General features: G+C 40.8%; 1 protein-coding gene across 1 annotated transcript in view; it reads left to right on the top strand.

The window, feature by feature from the left end:
• Positions 1–24,458, top strand: part of Dnah11 (dynein axonemal heavy chain 11) — a 302,790-nt gene that overhangs the window by 41,439 nt on the left and 236,893 nt on the right. The window contains exons 10-20 of the mRNA XM_021201453.2: positions 3,576–3,713; positions 4,133–4,257; positions 5,755–5,950; positions 8,842–8,946; positions 9,092–9,484; positions 12,241–12,573; positions 12,762–13,013; positions 13,097–13,266; positions 14,062–14,284; positions 19,939–20,055; positions 20,154–20,240. Coding sequence (XP_021057112.1) covers positions 3,576–3,713; positions 4,133–4,257; positions 5,755–5,950; positions 8,842–8,946; positions 9,092–9,484; positions 12,241–12,573; positions 12,762–13,013; positions 13,097–13,266; positions 14,062–14,284; positions 19,939–20,055; positions 20,154–20,240 — 2,139 coding nt within the window. The remainder of the gene's footprint in view (positions 1–3,575; positions 3,714–4,132; positions 4,258–5,754; positions 5,951–8,841; positions 8,947–9,091; positions 9,485–12,240; positions 12,574–12,761; positions 13,014–13,096; positions 13,267–14,061; positions 14,285–19,938; positions 20,056–20,153; positions 20,241–24,458) is intronic.

The following is a 24,458-nucleotide window of genomic DNA, read 5'->3' as shown; positions in this document are numbered from 1 at the left end:
TCTGTGTTTCCTAAGTGACCTGAGCATTGTGATTGGAGGATTGAGTCAGAGAACATGGTATGAGTTTGTTTGTTTTAGCATGACAAAAGTTTTCAGGTAAAACTGAGATGCCCATTGGAGAAAATATAGAGTGTTTCTGTAGTTTCTTGTCCTGGCTACAATTAGTTTATATTTAATATGCTTTTTCCCTGCCTTTGGCTAGATATGGATAAGTGTTCTTTGACAAAATGATGGCATTTTGATCCTCTTGTGGTCGTTCCCATTTGGCAGAGTTAGGGTTTCTCTCTCTCTCTCTCTCTCTCTCTCTCTCTCTCTCTCTCTCTCTCTTTCTTTCTTTCTTTCTTTCTTTTCCTTTCTTCCTGACAGAATTCGTGTTTTTTTTTTCCTAATGTCTTTGCAGTGACTTCTCATATTTATGTTACGGGAAAATGTTCTCTTTTAAGCTTTTGTGGGTAACCAGAAGAACAGAGTAAGCTCTCAATATAGAGAGATTCGTAATTCCATTTAATTAACAATCTAATTCAAATCATTCTTCTTGCGCACTCATGGCCATTAACATGGGTTATTTAAGTACATGTTCATTTATTTTTTTCTAAGCAGTTTTGTCTTGTTGTCAAGTGGATTTTTAAAAAAAAAGCATTCCACATATTTGTAGCTTGACTAATAAGATAAAATCCTGCCTTAAACCTAGGATGATGGGGCATCCATCATCTTATAGCTTTTGTGAGGGGTAAGTTGCCTTGTAGACAGTAGATACTTACTGTTGGCCTGAGGGTAATAGGATTAATGGGAATTAGACATGATATGTGTTGGGAGGGTAATGGCAGAAGAACAATGTGCTGGGTTATATACTCCAGGGAACCATGACTTCAACCATAGGTACAGGTTTATGAACTCATACCATTGATTACTTTAGAAGAGGAATATTTTTGTATGCTATTCTGAAAGGTGAAATTTTGGTGTCTCTGCTCCCGGTAAAGGAAGGAAAATGAAACACAGCAGTGATAAGTGGCTCTAAGATTTGTATTAAGGTAAATTGAAATGTATTTGGAAAAAGAGTCCAGAAGAGATTTTAGGCAACATACAGTCAAAAATCTGAAGTCCAGACTGCCCTCATATCCCAAACACCTTGGGCTGAGCATACTGCCACAGGTAGCAGTCTACATTGTTAAAGTCTGTTTCATACACAACATTATTAAAACATTATATGCAATTGCCTTGAGTCTAGCTGCAGATGGGAATTGTATGTTTAGATATGGGCTCTAGTGCCAAGATCTCTTATTGTGTGTTGTGGGGAGGGTGTGGTGAGTATAAATATTCCCAAATCCCCCAAAACCTGAATCCTGAAGTCCAAGATACTTCTTGTAGCAAGCATTGCTAATAAGTTACGTTCAACCTGTATTAAATTTTTATTATCACACATACACATTCTCTCTCTCTCTCTCTCTCTCTCTCTCTCTCTCTCTCTCTCTCTCTCTCTCTCTCTCTTTAGGTAACCACAGATTAAAAAGTCTTTGAAGAAGGTAAACCAGAGAAAAATTAATATTGATACTACTTTGAGCAGTAAGCAGTTATGGAAAGCTGTATCACATTAGGAAGCTGAGAGGGAGATGGGGATTAAAGGGTCTGAAAGAGAATCTTTAGGAAAAGGAAATGTTGTGAGATCCCGATTTCAGCTTGCAGGACCAGAGCGAAGGGAAACATCTGTCTACCCTGCCTCTAAGCACCAGGAGGCTGTGTGACTATAGCTCTCACCCTGGAGGCAAAGGGTTATGTACTGGGGGTGAGGAGCTTCCGGGATAGCACGGGACACCACCACTTCAGCTCCTGCCTTCTTGCAGTCTTTGCTTTTGCATACACAGGGCTTAGGTGCTACCAGGCAAGTAAGCAAGATGAGCTGTAACTAGAGAGTAAGCAAGTAGCTAGAAGGCTTCTAGAGAACATAAGGTGAATGTGATGAAAGAAATGTATTTCCAGTGATGCTTGGGCCCCCTTTGTTAGCCTAGGAGGGTAATGCTTACTTGGGAATATGCAGGAAGCCCCAACCAACAAAAGGTGGACTGGAAAAGAAAGTTAATAATTAACATTTGGCTAGATAGCTGACCCACTGGGTTTAAAATTATCTGGAAGTTTCTGTTACCATTGTAACCATTATCAGAAAAAGCCAGAATGTGTTTGCTTTTGGTGGATTAGGAGATAGATGCATTTATATGATAATTTACGTATCTTTTCCATTGTGTTATTTTCATTGAGTGAAGTTGAAGGTTTGCAAAACTTCTATAATGAGGCTTTCTTTCAATAAAAGTTTTGAGGGATATCCATTACTTCCTAAGGATAAAAAAAGAACAAAATTCTCTTCATTTTCATGTTGCTTTACTTGGTTATTTGGAGATATCTCTTGTAGAAAATAATCAAAATAAAATGCATGATAACGGGCATATTGTGAAGTCCACATAGGTGTGTGTAGTCCTAGATCGCCAGTGGTCATCTCAGCCTTGTTTAGAATTGAACTAGTCCATTTTTTCTAATACATATGTGCCCATGATCAGTTTAGTTTAGAAAGCAGGCACAGTAAGAGACTAATAGCATTGATAATGAACAGAATTATTGTAGCAATGTAATGTAAAATTATAGAATTGAACAAAACTTAGGAAATTGTTCCCTCTCGATTTTTTTATTTGATACTTGAAGACTGTAGCTAGCCACTAGTAATGTAAATAGTAGAAACAAGACCTTAGATGGGAAGATTAAGAGGGCCCCAGTGAAGGATGAGACCTGTGTTCTAGCTCTGCCACTGGTCTACGAACTTTGGCAAGTGACTTCCTCTCTGCAATTCAGTTCCTCCCAGGGAAGTAACTGATAGGCTGTTTTTAGCTTCTGATCACCTGTTTTTAAAGCCTTCAGTTAATCATGCCTGGCACCCAGTGCTGTGTCAACTCTTATGTAAAAATGTTACATTCATATGTGATTTAGCTTACCAAGAAAGCCACATCATTCGAACACACAAACTAATTCACACCAGACAGTAAACTTAGCACATCATTGCTGACACCTGTGAGGAGCTGAGAACCTGGGCATCTTTAGTGAGCAGTAGAAAGTTCGGGCCTTCACGGAACTGGTGCTAATTGGCCCCAGGCCACTGTTAGGGATGAGTAGAACTCAGAGGTAAACTGAGGGTACAATAGTCATTTGTATTGGAACATTTGGCATAATTGTCGATGAGGAGAATCACATAACACACAGACACAAGTCTTGCTTCTCCTTTTACACACACTAGTCAGGTTGAAAACATCCCTGATACCAGCAGGGGGTGTTGGTAACTGTGAACCAGCTGGTAGACATTGGCTCTAGACACTGATCATTTCTGATCCTCTTGATTTTCATGGAGGCAAATAATTTCATCTAGAATTTGGTTTATTGGCTGTGTATACTTATAGGAGGAACCCCCAAATAAACATTTTGTCTTTTGTAGCACCATATGTATTTAGAGCCAAATTTTTATTCTAGTAGTATAAAAAGTTCAACTTGTACTAAAAGCTCAAAGTTCTTTCTTTAACTTTGATTTTTTTTAATAGCTTTTGACCATATTTGGGAACTTTCTAGAGAAACCAGTTGTCATGGAAATGTTCAGCCCACATTACAGCACATTATTGAACATGTTTAGTGCAGAGTTGGATATGTGTAAGCAACTGTATGATGAACACATGAAGCAGGTGAGTGGTGGAAGGATTGGGAAATGTCATCCTATCATGGTAATGACCATCAAATAGAAACATTTTCACTGTGGGTAAAGATTAGATTATTAGATAAATTACACATCAGGATTAGTAATTAGTGTCATTATATATAGACTTTAGGTATTTCTTACTGTTAGGGATTGAACCAGGGACCTTTTCCCTGCTAGGAAAAAAACTCTATCACTAAGCTACTCTACCAACTGAATGCTTTTATTTAATGGTTTTCCTATAGAGATGGGAAACTTGCTTTGGGACCTTGCCACTTCATTAATGAAGTTATTGATCACCATGTTTAATGCCACTATGAAAGTATAATGAACAGCTGCTTATAAGGTTGGAAGGCACCCTAACTAAGTGTCCCTTTTCTTCCTCTTCATGAAAATGTCAACATGCAGATGGAACACGGGCATGAAATTCTGAACAAGAATATGCCATTCACATCTGGAAATATTAAGTGGGCCAGAATGCTTCTTGAACGCCTTCAAATGTTCTGGTCAAACTTTACATCTCTCCATTATCTGTGAGTAGTTAGCCTTACTGTGTGGTGAATTGTGCTGATATTATAGGTGTTTGAGTATCGAGACAGGATCTCTGCAGCCCAGATGGTCCTCAAATGCATTTTTTAGGTAGCCAAGGATGACCTCAAAGTCCTGATTTTACTGCCTCCGGCTCTCAGATGCTGGAATCATAGGCAAATATCACCACGCCTGGCTGACTTTCACACAAGGAAGTGGCTGTCAGTACTAATACTTGAGGGTTAATTGGCCTACTCTGGTTTGGTTGGGTTTGATCTGGTGAGAAGGCTTTATCATATGACTTTGGAAGATTTTATGGGACTCATAAATTCATTGTGTTTATAGTATTTTCTGGCTGGTCCCTTTGTCTTTTAATGTCTCCTTTTCATTCATTGTTTGGAAAGTTTAATTATTTTATTTCTCTTCATCGAGCTTTCCTACTTTGTCACACAGTCCTCTGTGCTCTTATTTAACTTCCTGCTAGAAACTGGTAACTTGTTGGCTCTTACTAAAGTCTTAGGTCTTTGGGGTCTTTAGATCTCACTTATCCATTGTAACTACTTTTTGTATTTTTTTCCTTTAATTTATTTATTAACTTTACATCCTGATCCCAGCCTTTCTTCCCCCAATTCCCCCCTCACACCTCCCTTTCCCAACTCCCCTCCCTTTCACCTCAAAGAAGAGGAGACCCCATCCCTATGGGTGACAACCCACCCTGGCACATCAAGTTGCAGCAGGACTAAGCACATTCTCTCCCATTGAGGCCAGACAAGGCAGTCCAGCTAGCGGAAATGGATCCAAAGGGAGGCAACAGAGTCAGAGGCAACCGGACTCCAATTGTTAGGGGATCCACATGAAGACCAAGCTGCATGTCTGCTACATATGTGTAAGGGACCTAGGTCTTTGGTTGGGAGTTTAGTCTCTGTGAGCCCCCAAGGGCCTACCTTAGTTGACTATGTAGGTTTTCTTGTAGTGTCCTTGACCCTTCCAGCTTGTTCAATTCCTCTACTCCTTCTTTCACAAGACTCCCCACACTTGGCCTAATGTTTAGCTATGTGTCTCTGCATCTGTTTCCATCAACTGCCAGATGAAGCCTCTCAGAAGACAATTATGCTAGGTTCCTGTCTACAAGCATAGCAGAGTATCATTAATAGTGTCAGAGGTTGGCTCACTACCATGAGATAGAACTCAAACTGGGCCAGTTGTTGGTTGGCCATCCCCTCAATTTCTGCTTCCTCTTTATCCCTGTGCATCATGTAGGCAGATCAGATTGTGGGTTGAAGGTTTTATGAGTTGGTTGATATCCCCTCCCTTCACTGAAAGTCCCTCCTGGCTACAGGAGGTGGCCACAAATTGCCTCTAAGTAGATGCAATTTTACAGCACTGTGTGGCTTTCATTGTTTCTCCCTCTGATCTTCATAATGTTCAATCCTGTTCTCTATTGTTAAATAAGCTGCACCCTGTGACATATGTAGAAAAGTAGAGAAACCTTGTTGCTGCAGATTTCCAGACAGTCCTGATGAGGCTGCAGTCTGTCAGAAGTATGCTGAAATGACCACTTTGCTGGATCAATTTGAAAGTCACATCTATAGCGAATGGAGAAGAAATGTGGACGAAACCTGTGAATTTAATCTGAATCAGCCCTTGGTTAAATTCAGTCCCATAAACGGCCTTCTTAGTGTCAACTTTGACCCAAAGGTAGGACTTTGTCTTTCTAAGTGCATTAAAGATGCAGCTACCGTCCCTGACACCTCCCCTGATGATGGAGGAATTCACTTCAATTATTTAATCTCCATTTTGGGAAAATGGCAGCTCTGGGAGTGGTATGAATTTAAGCTCAAGAGTTTCTCACAGAGATTTTTTTGTATGTGTGCATGCATGCATGTGTGTTTAGTTGAACTCTGTGTGTATGTTTGTGTGTGTGTGTGTGTGTGTGTGTGTGTGTGTGTTTGGTTGAACTCAGGACCTCATAGATTCTAAGCAAACATCTACGTGGGAGCTTATTAATTTAAACCTTTGCTTATCACAATGTTTTTTGGTTTTTGGTTTTTGGGGTTTTTTTTGGAGATCAAGGCCTCACTATTACTCAGGCTAACTTTGAGCTCACCTTGTAGCTCAGGAAAATGCTGATCTAGCAATCTTCTGTCTGCCTACTAAGTAGCAGGGATTATAAGCCTGTTTCTACTCCAGCCACTTCCTCCATTCCTTATTAATTAATTAGCATCTTCCATTTATTACTTTACCACTTCATACTCAGCTGTTGGTGAGCTACTGAGGATGGGGGTCTATCCCATCTTTTCTGTGCTCCGTGGTCCAGCTCCATGTCATGCAACTGGGAACTTAGTGACCTTAACTCAGCTGACTGGTTCCCATAGAGTCTACTGGATGGCTTCTGGTCTATTTTCATAATAAATACCAGGTTGTTTTAATTAAACATGAAAGCCACAGATGAAAAGGCACAAAAGCCTATCATGGTTTTGCCTGATCATGGTGTTTCTGTTTGCCATCATTTCTTTCAAAGGGAAGATAAGCTTGTATCATGGCGACTAAATTGATGGTAGTTAAACAGTAATTTAAAATAAAAACAATCCATTGACATAAAAATGTTAACAGCCAAATAACATCAGGAATGAATAGATTGCTTTTATGGAATAACTCTTTTGCTGATCATGTTGTCATGTAACAAAGGAAGATTCAAAATCTTTTCAATATATCTGCCCTAATTTCATTACATCTTCTGTCTTTTTTTTTTTTAAACATTGTCTCATGGAGTCAAGATTGGCATTAGACTTATAATCTTCCTTAGTGTTGAGTTGTAGCCATGGTCCCCCTCACATGGCTGATTATATAAGCATGAGTGTGTGTGTGTGTGTGTGTGTGTGTGTGTATGTTTGTGTGTGTATGTATAATTTCATATGTGCATAATTAGTAAATATGTGTATATATGTGTGTGTACACACACTCTCTCACATGCACATACATATACCGAAATTGACTGGTTGATTGATTGACTGATGAATTGACTTTTTTTTTCACACAGGGTCTCATTTTATATACCAGGCTGTCCTCAAACTCAAAGAGATTTACCTGTCTTTGCCTCTCAAGTGTTGGCTGAGGTTAGACATGTGAGCAACCATGTCTAACCACATGTTTCAATTATAACATATATTTTAAACAACCTATCTCGTAGTATTTTCACTTTCTAGATAAGAGGCACAAAAGTTTCTTTTCTGTTTACCTACCATGAATTTGCATGGTAGTAAAGGCAAGCTTCTTTGTAAGTTTCCAGGTCAAAAAAAAAAAAAAAAGATTTTGGTGAATTTCAGATAATGAAGAATATTCGGTATTGTGAAGGTGATTGTCCAGAGCCTTTCCCAATGAGTACCTAGGAAGTGGGAAGTTGGCTTAATGAATTAGAGGGTCATGCTGAACACCTAACTGCAGTCTATTTCCTAAAACAAATACAAATACTGTGATCACCTTATTTGTTAATGAAAATTCGGTACATCATAATAATATATAAATATTCTATGCAGAAAGCTGAGTACTGATTCCTGATTTCATAAAACTATTTTCCCCACCCTACACCTCCTGGGTGGATTTAGTGGGTGGTGTTTCAGTGACTTAGCTTCTATAGTTTGTGGAAGAGATGTCTCTTGGACATACTGTGGCATTACATGTTCTGAATTTATTTATTTTTTCTGAAAATTGCAATAAATTCAAAATAGATAAATAGTAAAATTTTTAATACAAACATGAGAACAAGTATAAAAACAATTGCTTGAAGTGTTTTTTAGGGATAATTGAGAGTCTTGTGGTTTTAAGTACCATTAAAACCTTGTTTTCCCTTGAAGAACAACTGTGAGCATTACAGGCATCCATTATGCACAAAGAACCATTAGAAACATCAAAGAACCATTAGCTCTCATTGCATAGAGTCTGTGAATTCTGCAAAGTTCAAATTTTAAGATAAAACTTTAATTAACCAAAAAAAAAAAAGGTATATGCTGTAAATACAGCAGTGTGTGTGTGTGTGTGTGTGTATGTGTGTGTGTGTGTGTGTGTGTGTGTGTGTGTGTATACATACACATACATGAACACATACATTTCTTGGGGTGTAACAAAGTATACGTAGCAAAAGAATGTTTAGTTTGAACCAGAAACACAGTCATTGCTAGGTGACATTTAATTATTTCAAGTCAAAGTCAGCTTAATGTTGAAAGGTGTTCTTATTTTTCAAGACTTATTTTTATTTATTTGAGGGAGAGGGGAAGAGAGAAAGCAAATACATGGAGCACATGTGGGTCAGAGGACAGCTTTGCAGGGCTTCTGAGATTGACGCTTGTTTCTCTGATGCACCAACGCCATGAGCTTCCAGCCAGCCCTCCTGTCTCTACACCATGCAATTGTAGTTCTTAAGACTGCATATGTGAGCACATCTGAGTTGTTTTTTTTTCCCCCCCATGGGATCCAGGGACTGTGTTGAGGTTGTCAGGCCAGCATAGTGAATGCTTCTACTCACTATCTACCTTGTTGACCCAGAAATGTATTCTTAAAGTATGAAATAATCCTTACTATTCTTGGAATAGCTTGTGGCGGTGTTGAGAGAAGTCAAATACCTTTTGATGCTGAAGAAGTCCGACATACCAGATTCAGCTTTAGGCATTTTCCAGAAAAGGAACATTATTTTAAAGGTTGGTATCTTTGAGATAAAAATATTTTGAATTTTTTTTCTTAGTTTGGAGACGTGTGGCATTTGATCCCTCTCAGATAGAAGTATTAACATATCTGGCTCTTTTTGTTTTGTGTCTTTTTGCTCGGTTGGTTTGTCTTGCTCAGTACGTTGGGAATCTTGAGCTCCTTGTACAAGGCTACAATAAGCTGAAACAGACCCTTCTGGAAGTGGAATACCCTCTCATTGAGGATGAGCTTGGAGCCATTGATGAGCAGCTCAGGGTGGCTGCAACCTGGCTGACATGGCAAGATGACTTCTGGGTCTACATGGAGAGGGTGCAAGTGGCCACTGCTGAGCTGGAGTGCAGAGTGTCACAGACTCAGAGCAACATGCGAACAATCCAGCAAACCATGCAGGCCTGGGCTGAGTGGCCGCTGCTGCCCCGGAGGGAGACCAGAAGAGAGACTGCCTTGACCTTGGATGACAAGGGGTATCTGTTTGCAAAGAAATACAAGCTGATCCGAGAAGATGGTTGCAAGATACACAGCCTGGTAGAGGTAATGGCTTCCAACATTTCGATGTCTATAGGGTTTTTTAATTTAGTAAAGAGCAGCAAATGCTGAACTTAATGTTTGTAGATAAGCCTGAGTTGATAGATGGTTTGGGTCAAGTTTAGGGGGGAAGGATTTGTGTTGTTCCCCCGTGGTTTGTGTAGCCCCAACTTCTCATTCCCAAGGGAGAGATGTGACTATGAGGCACAATGACCAAACTGAAAAGATAGAGATGGATTCCTTGTTTATTTCAGCGGATCCCATTGGTTGCTATTTGATTCTACCATTTGATTGGTCAGTCACCATGTTTTCATGGTCTCCTAAGAGTGACAGCAGTCATCACTTTGCTTTTAAAAAATACATTTGGGTTTCTTGGAATTAAGAGATGACTCAAAGCACATGTAACATAATATAAATAATTCTCTATATGTGTGTATGTATATATGTATGTATATGTTTGTGCCTTTCAAATTACCAACAAGTAGCATGCTAATGTAAACAATTGAAGAAACAAAATAAAAACCAAAGGGAGAAACAAGAACTAAAAGCAAGAAAGTTGAGAGAAGACCCATAAGACACTATATCATGGAGCTGATGCTCTGGTCAGGGAAAAAGGCAAGAGAAAATAAGTAGCTATTATGTCAGTTGCAACTAAGGCAACTGTGTAAAAGAGCAGGGATTATGGGTGAGGGGCAGAGTCGGGGACAAGAAAGCTAAGCTTTAAATGGAGACCTTTGGAGCCCTCTTCACTAAAGGACAAGTCCTGCAGAAGGCTGAGGGGAGCAAGTATCAAAAGAGCCTAAGATCTGACTTGTGGCAACCTGGCCCACCCAAGGATCATTGTGAAGGTCACTGATAAGGAATGTATGTGAGGAATGGTGCTAGGGATAGCCTTTAGAGTAGACCATGTGTACATGTCACAGGGTTGGTAGCTATGGTGAAGGCTTTGACCTGATGTGAAGACTCTTCTCAAAGCTGTTTCTGTTGATGGTAAGCTGCAAGAAGGCAGGAAGCAGGAGTCAGAGCTAGTCGGGAGCATCATGATCCACTGAGAAAGGGTTTAGCCTAGGTCATGGGGACGTTGATCAAGACTGGCGTGAAATAAAAGAGGAAACCGACCTCAACAGAAGCAATAAAGCAATGAAGACCGCTCTCCCTGGAAAGGGAGGCTGTGCATCATAGCACACGGGACTCAGTGTTTTGTAGAATTTGAATGGGGGCATACCTGTTGGGGGGGAGGTCCATGGAAAAATGCAGTTTTACATAGGAACTGTCTGTGCCAAGAAATATCCTTGAGTATGGAGGCCTCCATGTCAGGATTTGCTAGAGATATTTTTATAGTTTAGTAATGATGAGTCTTGGATATATTTTGGTGGAAGAGCCAATGAGACATGCTATAGGGAGTGAGAAAAATCAAGGTTTCAGGTTTGAGCAGATTGGCAAATGAGGTCTCTGATAAAGGGGGAAGGTATTGAAACAGGAAAGTGTCAGTCAGAGATGGTTCTCAAAGATGTTCATACCAGTGGCATTGGAAGTATCTTGTGTTTAAGGCACAAGTCCAGGAGGCTAACACAGAATAGATAACCAAAAAGATGTTTGTATGTACGCATTAGATAAGAATGGGTAGGAATTGGTTGTAGATGAGGAAGAGATCCTGGCAGTACTCCGTGAGGTTAGAAAAGGAGGAGAATTCCTTTTGAAAGGAGACCATGACACTCTGAAAGGAACATAGTGGGAAGAGCTCACCTTTGTTCCATTCCACACTTAGGACCTAGAAATGAAGTCCAGAGTTGAACATGAGCTGGGCAAAGTAGAAACCATTGGCGACCTTGGCAAGGACTTGATAGTGTGTGTAAGCCTCATTAGGAGTAGGCTGAGTAGAGAATGGCAGAAATGGACATCACCATGCAGATGGTTCTAGAAAGAACCTGCTTTCCCCTAAACATGTAAAAGTTCATCTTTTCTGCAAATCTTGGCAGTGAGGCAAAGTGTTTCTGGTGTGACTGATGTATCAGAGAAGCCCTGCATTGGGGATAGGAGAGGTTGGTGATTTCCAGTCCTGTACAGCTGCTGGCTTCCACCAGTATGGCCCCGAATATATCACGAGCCTTTGTTTTTCATATCTTCCATAGGAGGGTGAACGAGATGGTCTTTAGGATTTTCCCCTCTTGCTCTTTTTATCATTTTGCCTTCTGGTGACCACAAAAGAAAAGGCTGCTGTGTCAGGTTCTCAGAATGTGTGCTACATGCGTACAGGGTACAAATGTGGGTATTGCAGATACAGGGCAGGAAACACAACATCTAAAAGAGAAGTAGCCCTTACATTCAAGAACAGCAAACTCATAGGATTCCTATCCCCACCTTGGTAATATTCCAATGTCCCAGAATAATTTCCTCAGAAGGACATAAGGAAATCTCTTTATTTACATAAGAGTCCTAGATAGCAAAATTTGAGACAGAGCAAGAAGCCTGGGGTATAATATTTTGGGAACTAGTATATTTCTTGCCTGTATTTGAAGATAGCAATTTTCATGTTGATTTTTCTTCTAAAGGATAATTTTTGAACACCTGTGGCATATAAGCTTAGTGCTATACTACTATAAAATCCTGTAGTAGTATTTGCCTTCTACCTCAAGGTTCTATAGCCTTAGGTTTGAAAGTTTCAATGCCATGCACAGAAATGCAATCCTTTCTTCAATGTGGTGAGCTTCCCTATTATGTTGGTCATAATTAACCCCAACCCTCTAATGCTTTGTTTTTAGGAGAACCGGAAGCTCTTCAGAGCTGATCCTTCCCTGGATTCCTGGAAAATTTATGTGGAATTCATTGATGACATTGTGGTGGAAGGCTTTTTTCAGGCCATCTTGCACGACCTGGACTTCTTCCTAAGGAACACAGAGAAACAGTTAAAACCTGCACCGTTTTTTCAGGCACAAATGCTCTTAATGCCCCCAGAGATTGTGTTCAAGCCCCCTTTAGAGAGAGAGGCTGGGGATGGCTTCTACGATCTGGTGGAGGAAATGTTGTGTGGCAGCTTCAGAGTGTCTGCCCAGATGGGGCGTGTGGCTGCACACCTGGACATCGCAGACTACCAGGTAATCTCTCAGGAACCAAACTGGGATAATGAGGAGCCCCAGAAAGATACCAGGAAAAGAAACACAGGTCTCTTAAATGTTTCGTTTTATTTTTCTTTTGTTGAGTATTCTCCCTTGAAAAATTACCTAGGATAATGTTATGGTAAGAATTCTTTCATTGAAAACATGTTTGGTTTCCTCTCATTTAGAATGATATGGATAACATGTTAGGCCTGGCCGAGGTACGGCAGGAGATAATGAATAGAGTTGCTGATGTCATCAATAAAGTCTTGGAGTTCAGAAGTTCTCTGGAGACCTACTCTTACCTCTGGGTGGATGACCGGGTAGAGATTCTAAGGCAGTTTCTCCTGTATGGCCATGCTGTGCCATCTGAGGAGATGGATGTTCCTGCAAGCGAAGATGTCCTGCAACCACCAACACTAGAACAATTCAAAGAACAGGCAAGGCGACACCTTAGAATTTAGTTCTGTTAACTGGCTTTCCATGCTGTTGCTATATAGCTGTTTATTTCCTAATCTTACAGATTGACATTTATGAGGCTTTGTATGTTCAGATGAGCAAGTTTGACGACTTCCGAGTGTTTAACAGTTGGTTCAAGGTAGACATGAGACCTTTTAAGTTGAGCTTGCTCAATGTGATCAAGAAGTGGAGCTGGATGTTTCAAGAGCATCTGCTAAGATTTGTCGTCGACAGGTAGCCTTGACCTCTGTGTTTGAAATGGTACTGGCCCTTGACAAAAGTTGGCTTGTGAGTTGTGAAGATGGCTCAGTCAGTGACCTTGTCATATAAGAATTAGAACCTGACTTCAATCTCCTGTACCTATGTAAACACTGGGTGTCGTGAAATATGTTTGTAACTCCAGAGGTGGAAAGGTGGAGACAGATTTGCCGGGGCTTGCCAGCCAGCCAGCCAGCCAGCCAGCCTAAACCAGCATGCTCTAGGCTCAGTGAGAGACACTGACTCAAAAAACAAATAAGTTGCGTGGAACCTAAAGAATGGTACCTGAAGTTGGCCTCTGCCTTCCTATGTATACCCGCAGCTGACTGATTTGTAGTTGACAAATTAATTCCAAGAGTACTTGTACTGCTAACATTAGAGTAGGTTTAACAAACAATGTTTGTACATAATGAAAATAATATCCCATTAAGCCTTGTAATACTCATACACAAATGAACTTAAACTCCTTCTGTCTGGTGAAAGGCAGCAAATGTAGTAGGTCATATACAGTATTACTCCATTTACATAAAGTGTCATTACAAGTAACCACAGAGACAGATTGGTAAGCAGTTGCCAGGGGTTGGAGAATAGGTCTTGGCATGGTGTGGAGGAGGAACATGGGAAATGACATGAAGGAATGCTTACATCTGGTGATGGATAATCGCTCGTTCTGTCTTCCTGCTATGAGGAACAGTCCTGCTTTGAAATGTGTGATTAAGATGTTTTCATTAACCAAGCTTATGTCCATACACATGTACATTTTCATTATAGTCTGAGTGAGCTGCAAGGATTCATCAAGCAGACAGATGCAGGTCTTCAGAGACAGCTGTGTGAGGGCGACCATGATGGCTTAGTTGACATCATGGGTCACCTTCTGGCTGTAAGAAGCCGACAGAGAGCTACTGATGAGCTCTTTGAACCTCTGAAAGAAACGATCACGCTTCTGGAAAGCTATGGCCAGAAGATGCCCGAGCAAGTCTATGCCCAGCTGGAGGTAAGTGTTCAGGAAAAACACCCAGTTGCCAGCAGCCCTGTGATTCCTTCAGCCAGGTACTTGACACACAGTGTGAACTGCAGATTAAAACAGTGTTCTCATAGTACTGGTAAAAAACCTGAAGCTGAAAAAGATTAATTTTTCCAGGTCATAGAGGTATAAAGCCAGCCAGCACTTACCTCTGTGTGCTTCATAAGAAAGAATTTCTCACTTTTTTTTTTTTTTTTTTTTTTTTTCGAGACAAGGTTTCTCTGTGTAGCCCTGGCTGTCCTGGAACTCACTTTGTAGACCAGTCTGGCCTCGAACTCAGAAATCCACCTGCCTCTGCCTCCCGAGTGCTGGGCTTAAAGGAGTGCGCCACCATGCCCGGCAAGAAAGAACTTCTCATCCACTGTGACACCATGGTGCCCGTGACTTGGTGGTTGACAGCCTCCCAGTGTTATCATCATTTTCTTGTGTACAGAGCAACCATATCCTCACTCTTCTGCTTCCCCGGTTGCCTGAAATCTGAGAAGCTTCCTAGGCTTGTCAATAGGGCACAAACATGATGATAAAGAATAAAAGAACAGAGTCTGGTCTGGATGGGGAAATCTCTGTTTTCCAATTAAATTTCTGTTTCACACTGCCTGGGCTCTGGAAACATTTGGAGGCTGGTGTGTGCCGGGATATGAGCAAGTTCTGTTTAATTTTCGCTGAATTTATGAGCAAAAGAAAAACCTTACATTTGAGCCTCTGCTGCTGTGCATATTGGTGTTCTGTAGATGGTTGAGTGGGGGTGGACTTGCAATGGCCTTTGTAAATGTAGCCAGTGGGTGCCTCAGCCAGAGCTTGCATTGAGCTGTTCATCTAGCTTAGTAGTGGTCAGAGCATACAACTCACACTCAGATTTGTGTGTACATGTGAATGTCTTTGTGTGCAGAGGTCAGGAGGGCATCGGGTATCCTGCTCTTTTGTTTAGTCCCCTGAGACCTGGTCTTTCATAGACCCAGAGCAAGACTGACAACCAGCAAACACCACTAATCCCCCTGCATCTCCCCCCCCCCAGCCCCCCAAAAGCTATGGGCTTACAGTATGCATGTACCACTTAGATTTTTTTTTCAATTTTTTTCTTAGATATTTTCTTAATTTACATTTCAAATGCTATTCCGAACGTCCCCTATACCCTCCCATGGCCCTGCTCCCCTACCCACCCACTCCCACTTCTTGGCCCTGGCGTTCCGCTGTACTGGGTCATATAAAGTTTGCAAGACCAAGGGGCCTTTCTTCCCAATGATGGCTGACTAGGCCATCTTCTGCTACATATGCAGCTAGAGACACGAGTTCTGGGGGTACTGGTTAGTTCATATTGTTGTTCCACCTATAGGGTTGCAGACCCCTTCAGCTCCTTGGGTACTTTCTCTAGCTCCTCCATTGGGGGTCCTGTATTCCATCCAATAGATGACTGTGAGCATCCACTTCTGTGTTTGCCAGGCACTGGCATAGCCTCACAAGAGACAGCTATATCAGGGTCCTTTCAGAAGAATCTTGCTGGCATATGCAATAGTGTCTGCGTTTGGTGGCTGATTATGGGATGGATCCTCAGGTGGGGCAGTTTTTGGATGGTCCATCCTTTCGTCTCAGCACCAAACTTTGTCTCTGTGTAACTCCTTCCATGGGTATTTTGTTCCCTATTCTAAGGAGGAATGAAGTATCCACACTTTGGTCTTCCTTCTTTTTGATTTTCTTGTGTTTCACAAATTGTATCTTGGGTATTCTAAGTTTCTTGGCTAATATCCACTTATCAGTGAGTGCATATCAAGTGAGTTCTTTTGTGATTGGGTTACCTCACTAAGGATGATATCCTCCAGATACATCCATTTGCCTAAGAATTTCATAAATGCATTGTTTTTAATAGCTGAGTAGTACTCCATTGTATAAATGTACCACATTTTCTGTATCCATTCCTCTGTTGAGGGACATCTGAGTTCTTTCCAGCTTCTGGCTATTATAAATAAGGTTGCTATGAACATAGTGGAGCATGTGTCCTTATTACCAGTTGGAAGATCTTCTGGGTATATGCCCAGGAGAGGTATTGCTGGATCCTCCGGTAGTACTGTGTCCAATTTTCTGAGGAACTGCCAGACTGAATTCCAGAGTGGTTGCAATCCCACGAGCAATGGAGAAGTGTTCCTCTTTCTCCACATCCGCACCAGCATCTGCTGTCACCTGAATTTTTGATCTTAGCCATTCTGACTGGTGTGAAGTGGAATCTCAGGGTTGTTTTGATTTGCAGTTCCCTGATGATTAAGGATGTTGAACATTTTTTCAGGTGCTTCTCTGCCCTTCGGTATTCCTCAGTTGAGAATTCTTTGTTTAGCTTATTTTAATGTGAATTGATCCATTCTTATCTCCTTGTACAAAGCTCAAGTCTAAGTGGATCAAAGAACTCCACATAAAACCAGAGACACTGAAATTTATAGAGGAGAAAGTGGGGAAAATCCTCAAAGATATGGGCACAGGGGAAAAATTCCTGAACACAACAGAAATGGCTTGTGCTGTAAAATCAAGAATCGACAAATGGGACCTCATAAAATTGCAAAGCTTCTATAAGGCAAAAGATACTTTCTATGAGACAAAAAGGCCACCAACAGAGTGGGAAAGAATTTTTACCAACCCTAAATCTGATAGGGGACTAATATCCAATATATATAAAGAGCTCAAGAAGCTGGACACCACTCAGATTTTTAAATGGGTCTTAGAGTATGGACTTTGGTCCTTATGCTTGTACAGCAAGCTCTCACACACACTGAGTAATGTCTCCAGCTACAAATTCTGGTTTTCAGTACTGTGAAATCAGCTCTAATCTATCTGCCTTGCCAAACTAGGTAATATTTCTTTTTTGTTAATGTATTTCATATGACTTTTTTTGTTTTAAATTATTGTTTTATTTGTTTTTGATATTTCCAACTTATTTTGGTTATTTCTTTCTTATTCAGAAGAACTTGACAACTAAGCTAACATGAATGTAGTATGTTGAATGTACATTTAAGTGCGATTTGGTGTTATACAGTGTGGTACAATCATCACTTCTGCTCCGTGCCATGGTGGTTCTCTTCCCGGAGCCAAGCCCTGTTCTTCAACCCATGGCAACCCTTTTCTCCGTGGATTTATTTATCCTGGGTCATACAAGGCGTGGCTTGTGCTACTTGACTTTACCTGATGTAATGTTCTTGAAGCCTACTCACTTTATAACATTATCTATATTTTGTCCCCTTTTCTGACTAAATGATGTTCCATTGTAAGCCTATACTGCACTGTTTACATCCCTCTGCTCATGGGTATAAGATCTGCCTCCACCTTTGCTAGTGTGAATTGTTTTGCTTCAAACATTGATGCGTGGATATTTGAATATCTGTTTTCACTTCTGTCTTGTATGTACATAGGAGTGGACTTGTTGGGTCATACGGTAGTTTTATTCATGACTTTTTGAAGAATTGCTAGAATGGTCTTCACACTTGTGGTATTATTCATACACACACACACACACACACACACACACACACATATATGTATGTATATTTAAACAGGATAAAATGCAACAGTGTATTATGACAAATGCTCTCTGACTGGAAAGGGCACAGAGAACTACTGTGTATGAATCATTCTGTATTGTATGAAACTCATCTTAAGGTGCTAGATTTGGCAAGGTGACAAACCAAGCAGATACCTGCGGAACAACATGGAGATACCAAATAACTACAGTAGCATCTGTTACAAAGAGTGTTGTATTTACTTAGTTTTTACATTTTTTCCTTCAGTGTATGTTGGGGGATAGACTAATTGGGAGAAAATGAGTTGAAGTGTAACTTTAGCTAAATAATTTGGGCAGTTTGGGATCTATCCATCTATCTATCTATCTATCTATCTATCTATCTATCTATCTATCTATCTATCTAATGTGCTTGTGTTCTTGAGAGTTTCAGTGTCATTCCAAGGTCATGGGCCTTTACCTCCAGAAAGGTGGCCTCTATGTGCAGTAGTCCTCTATGTGCAGTAGGCCTCTATGTGCAGTAGGCCTCTATGTGCAGTAGGACTCTATGTTTAAGGAAGGAAAAGGGCCTAAGCTGTCTCCTTTAACCCTCCCTTGATTCCTGGTCATGGCTTCTGATGGATTGCTGAGTAACACTGAATTTTGGGTTGTGTTCCTGTTATTGTTTGAGATATGGCCTCACATATTCCAGTTGGGTCTTGAACTTGCTATGTTGCTAAGGTTCATCTAGAATTTCTTTAATTCCCATTCCTGGCCTCCACCTCCTGAGTCATTGTGATTATAGGCAAACAACATCATGCTAGGGATAGAACATAGAACCACATGATGAAGGGTTTTGATGAGAGCAGGCAAAAGATAGGCAACATGTTTTAGATCCCAAGTCTGTTGGTCCCTGAGTTGGAGGGGTTCCTGTCATGACACTATATTGCTTTATAACTATGTTGACCTGTGACTGGTTGGCTTGCTGAGGAAGATTAGTACAGTGTACCATGTGAAGTCGCTCTGTGCATGCCCTTTTTTCATTTCCTTTTAGAGTCTCTATGCTAATTAAAGTCAAAGGGTGTGTGTCATCTCTGAGTGCCCTCTCCACACAGGCACTGCATATACCTAGCACCCGTATCTGTTTGCACTGTAGGCAGGGAAGGCAGGGTAGAGGTGGTACCTCAACTGCTTATTTTATGCTGGCTTTGTTCAGCATCAAGTAGCGATTGACCTTCCCTTCTTTGCCTCCTAAATTCCTTCAAAAATTACTCTTTACCAAACATGGACTGACTTTAATGCTAAAACTCACTGTCATGAGCCAGCTCATACCCTGTAAATCATGACAAGAGAAAGAAATAGAGTCATACTGTAGCTTTTCCCTACCTAGACCAAAGTTTCAAAGCAAGCGCTTTTTTGGTAATTTTTTAAAATAAACTTACTAAATTGCTAAAGATACCTGACTTACATTTTTGGTTTTTAGAAACCAGTAAAGTTATGCCCAGTGTACTTTAATTGTGTGCATGCATGCATGTGTTTGAATGTGCATATGTGTGTATGTACGTATGTATGTATGAATGTGTATGTATGTGTGTGTGTACACTTCTGTATCTGGGTACACATATGCATATATTTTCACATGCATGTGGAAATCACATTTTAATGATGCATAGTTTCCTTAATCACATTTTTTGAGAGAAGGTCTTTCACTGAAACTAAAGTTCACCCATTTGGCTAGCTGGCTAGTAAGCCCCAGGAATTCTCCTACCTTGGTGCCCTCCCCCTGGCAAACCCCCAGGATTACAGGTTCACACTGTCATAGCTAGCTAAAAGTCGGAACTCACACTGACTGGACCCCCCTCCCCCTAACTCTTGAATTTTCTTCCCGTGATTGCAGAGTGATTTGGAGATGAGTCTTTATTTTGAAAGATTTCTGCCAATTCTAACATGAAAGCAACTCTGGTGCCTGAATGGGAGATACCCTGGCTCCAACCCAGGGTACTTTATCACTGCACTGTAATCTTGTTTTACACACAACTTACTTCTAAACGATGTCCTGGATCAGTTTAAAGAAATAAGAATTTTGACCTCATGTGGTTGAGTTTGTTTCAGGAACTGAAGTGAAGTCCATTGCATCTTTGCACAGGAGTTACCTGAAAGATGGGAAACCACCAAGAAAATTGCAGCCATGGTCAGACACGAGGTCTCGCCGCTTCAAAATGCAGAGGTCACTCTTATAAGGAAAAAATGTATTTTGTTTGATGTGAGTTGGTTACTGGGTTTGTGTTTGTTCATTTTTAAGGAAAGCTTCACAGTGATAATTAGTTATCTGATTGACATTTGCTTTTGTACCCTGATCAGGAAAAGCAAGCAGAATTCAGAGAGAGATTCAGAAGCTATGCCCCTTTTGGATTTAAGGCAGAGAATCCATACGCAGTGCTTGATAAGGTAATTCATTCTCACTTGTATCATGTGCATAATACTAGCCATATTAGAAAGGTCATTTCAAATGGTGATTTCTCCGAACACCACCATAATCACACAAGTGAAAATGACACAGAGACAGTGTGAGCTCCTACCATATGTCAAGAATGATATCAAGCCAGCCTTGGTGGCACAGGCCTAGAATCCTGGCTGCTTGTGAGACCGAGGCAGGAGTACAAAATCCAAGGCCTGCCTAGATGCAGAGTGAGTTTAAGGCTGAGTAACATGGTTATATTCTATCTCAAAACAAAAAGGGAGGACGTGGACAGATTGGTGTAGAGGTGCCTAGTTTCTTGGAGAGACCTTGAGTTCAATTTCTAGTAAATATATGAGCAGACAACTGCATGTGTGCAAATGGATGGGGACAGACTCACACTCACACAGCTAACATACTCTCCCACACTCACACACACACTCATACACACACATCCACACAGATTCACCCACACCCACTCACACTCACACAGCTCACATACTCTCACACACTCACACTCACACTCACACACACACACACTCACACACACACACACACATGCGTGCGTGCGCACACACACACACACACACACAGTAAAGAGGAGATTAAAAAAAGAACTTTTAAAAGCATATTACATTTTAATTATCACTGTAGATCTATGAGATAGCTTCAGTTTTTCTCATTTTAGGTGAAGAAAATCAGCATATAGTTTTCTGATTTCACTTCATAAATTTCAGAAATGGTATTACACTTTTGGATATCTAAATCATTTTAAAGAAATGATCAATTCTAACAATGATGCTGCTTCCAAAGTGATCATTTTCTCCTATGTTTTCTAGTATAGAGATTGGGGCAGGGCCTTTGCTCACTACTCAGTAAATGCTCAACCAGTGATCTCCTCCACCTCCAGATGCCCACTGAGTATAGCTGTGACCACAGGAAAGCTCATCATAAGCTGTGTGTAAATACTGCTGAGTCATCCGATGTTTGTTTGTTTTGTCATAAGTTACTTTAAGAATTAACTCAGATCCACATATGATTCATAGGAGACTTGGTTCTTTGTGTTAGAAAAATACTTCAGGATCTTAACCTAGCAGTCCAGATGGGACAAAAATGACCCCTTGGGGTGAGAATGTTTCCATTCAGGTGCTGTCTCCTGAATTCTCCTCTGGGCTCTATCTTCATGCTCCGCATAGTATTTTCCCTTGGAATGGTGTCCAAATTGACATAGCTCTTACCCCATTTTCCAAATCTGGTTTTGAATTGAAACTTAATTGCTTTTAACCCTGTTCAGAAAACCCTGCTCTGTATTCTTCTCTTCCATTTGGCTGAAGAAAGTTAGTTTATGTTCATTGAAAAGGAGCAAGTTAGCATATGTTAATAAAGGATTGTTAAAAAGACTATATCTAAACTCCAGGTGGTCTGAACAGATTGTGGATGGGAAATGTTTTTTGTTTTTTGTTTTTTTAACTTACTTTATATGCTGTCTGCAAACATTTATGACAGATATGTACTGAATCTTGCCACTTCCACACATGCTGTAGCAGCTTATAGTTGCACCTTTAAAGTGAGAGAGGGCTCATCCTCTGCCTTTCAGGACTCTGGCACTTCAAACAGGATAGAGCTGAATTACCTCCCTCTTGTCATTCTCTGGGCGGGCTTGTTTGGCTTGTAAATCCAGTACTTCAAGAATCAGGTTCAACCAGAGGCATGGTTATTCTTGTTCTGCAGTGACACTGGATGATTATATTCCACAAGTGGAAGCCACTGACCTTCTAGGAACAAGACGGGTGATGGACTATGATGGGGTCCTTTCTTCCTTTTTCCTTCTTCCCTTCCTTCCTTCCTTCCTTCCTTCCTTCCTTCCTTCCTTCCTTTCTTTCTTTCTTTCTTTCTTTCTTTCTTTCTTTCTTTCTTTCTTTCTTTCTTTCTTTCTTTCTTTCTTTCTTTCTTTCTTTCTTTCTTTCTACTTTTTCTGTGTAGGATTACATAGTAAATTGCTGGGGTTTGTTCAGAGCTAAAAATGGGGTGCACAAAATAGGGTGATTATTCAAGATAAAAGGCTGTTGACTTTGGAGAACATGCAGACTGTGAAGAGTCCTCTTTGTCTAAAAGATGTTGGGTGCACCACAGATGTACAGTTGTACATTTGGTGCAGAAGTGCGAGAAATCGCTTACCAGCAGGATAGAGTATTTGAAAGGAGGTTGAAAGTAGAGGCAGATGCCAAAGCTATGCTGCTGTAGGGACTCATGAACATACCGGAACATACTAGAAGCCTACAGTTTTGAGATGGACACTTTTGCCACAAGCAGATGCTTACATCAGAACAGAAGATTATCACAGGCTCACTGAGATAGGTCTGAGAAAGTGCATCCAAAGTCTACAACCCGTATAGGGAGCCTCTGAGGTTCCTGTTCACCTTTGCTAAGCCTCAGAGTAAGATGAAGGAAAAGGAAAGGGGTCCTCTGTGGATCTATATTATGAGCTTATTGTCAGAAGAACCAGAGGTTCTCTTTATTCTGCCCAGGGATTAAGGAATTTCCAAGGCCAGGAAACAGAAGTGGCCATATTAGCTCTTTTTAGAACCCAGTAGAAGACAATTCAAATCTCTGGAAAACATGGTTCCAATCTTGATCTAGTGTCCTCATGGGAGCAACAAACAAAGCTAGTTAGATGCTAGGATACCAGTGAGCTGTAAACAATGTATAACTGTCATACCTGGGAGTCTGCAGGAGCCCCAGATGCAGAACCATGTAAAGAGCTTCAGATACTAGAAAAAGAAATGAGCATGCTGAAAAAGAAATGAGCAGCATTCAGTTTTGAATCTATCAAAAATGTTCACTTGAATCTGGAAAAATACCAGTTACTTACAGAAATGGAAATTACAGTTGCCTAAGACATATAACTCAGTAGATAGGAAAATGAGTTCGTTACATTTGGAAAAAAAAAAGGTAAAATCCTTGTTGCATTGGAAGAAATGACTCAGGATATAGCAAATGGATGTAAGGAAATTGGGGAATAGAGAAGAAATATAGAGGAAGAAATTCTAATGCACCTAACTCCTGTGTCCTAGAAAACAGAATAAACAAAATGATAGATAGATAGATAGAGGATTCTCAAGAACTGGATTGAGCATGAATCCATGGCTTCAAGAATCTGAGTGAATCCTAATCCAGAAAAATGTCTAGCTTCATCAAAGTGAACCAAAGAATACCTAAGGTGGCCAGGTAAAACCAGACAGAATTAGTTAGTAGAGTTGAGAAGGCAAAAACATCTCAGCTACAACAGAATCCAGAGGCCTCTGGCAACACCTTACAAATCCTGAGAAGGAATAAAATCAAGGCATGCTGGATTACGTAACATTGGGATGAACATAGTGCCCTCAGAGCCCTTGCCTCCAGAAAAGAGGACAGCAAAGTGAAATGTCACTTCAGGACAGAGCCACATGCCACCAGACCTCGGGAGGAGTGACCAGAGTGACAACTACACCGCCAGTGGTCTGGGAACAAGTACAGAAAGAACCAGGACTTGTGGCCTCAGAGCACATTAACACAGAACTTGAAAGCTTGAGCATAAAATGCATACCTTTTCCATAAAGATTTTTTTCTAGAAATAATAAGTCTATATGGTGTTCTTCTCATTGTTGTAATAAAGTATCTTGGCAGGATTAATTTAAGGAGGGGCTCACAGTATGATTGTCCATAGTGGCCATCACACTGGCAGGAGTATGAGGTGGCTGGTCTTGGTGCATCGGCCACTGGGACACACAGCGGTGCTGATGCTGGTGCATCAGCCACTGGGACACACAGCGGTGCTGATGCTGCTGACCCAACTCACATTTGCCTTTTCATTCAGCCCATGGACTGCTTCCATCCACATTTAGGGTAGGTCTTTTTACTTCAGCCCAATCTAGCAACTCAAGCCCATTGGTTTGTCTTCTAGTTGATTATTGGTCTTATCAAGATGACAATACATCACAGAGACATAAGTATTAGTCAGCAGGAGAAGAGATTTTTTTTAAAAAAAATGATTAGAAAACAATATGTAGCCGGGCATGGTGGAACATGCCTTTAATCCCAGCACTTGGGAGGCAGAGGCAGGCAGATTTCTGAGTTCAGGGCCAGCCTGGTCTACAGAATGAGTTCCAGGACAGCCAGAGCTACACAGACAAACCCCGTCTCAAAAAACCAAAAAAAAAAAAAAAAAA

The sequence above is a fragment of the Mus pahari genome, chromosome 7 (genome assembly GCF_900095145.1).
Source record: "Mus pahari chromosome 7, PAHARI_EIJ_v1.1, whole genome shotgun sequence".
In the NCBI taxonomy this organism is placed as follows: domain Eukaryota; kingdom Metazoa; phylum Chordata; class Mammalia; order Rodentia; family Muridae; genus Mus; species Mus pahari.
Note: the sequence above shows the minus strand (reverse complement) of the source record. Positions and strands in the feature narration are given on the sequence as shown.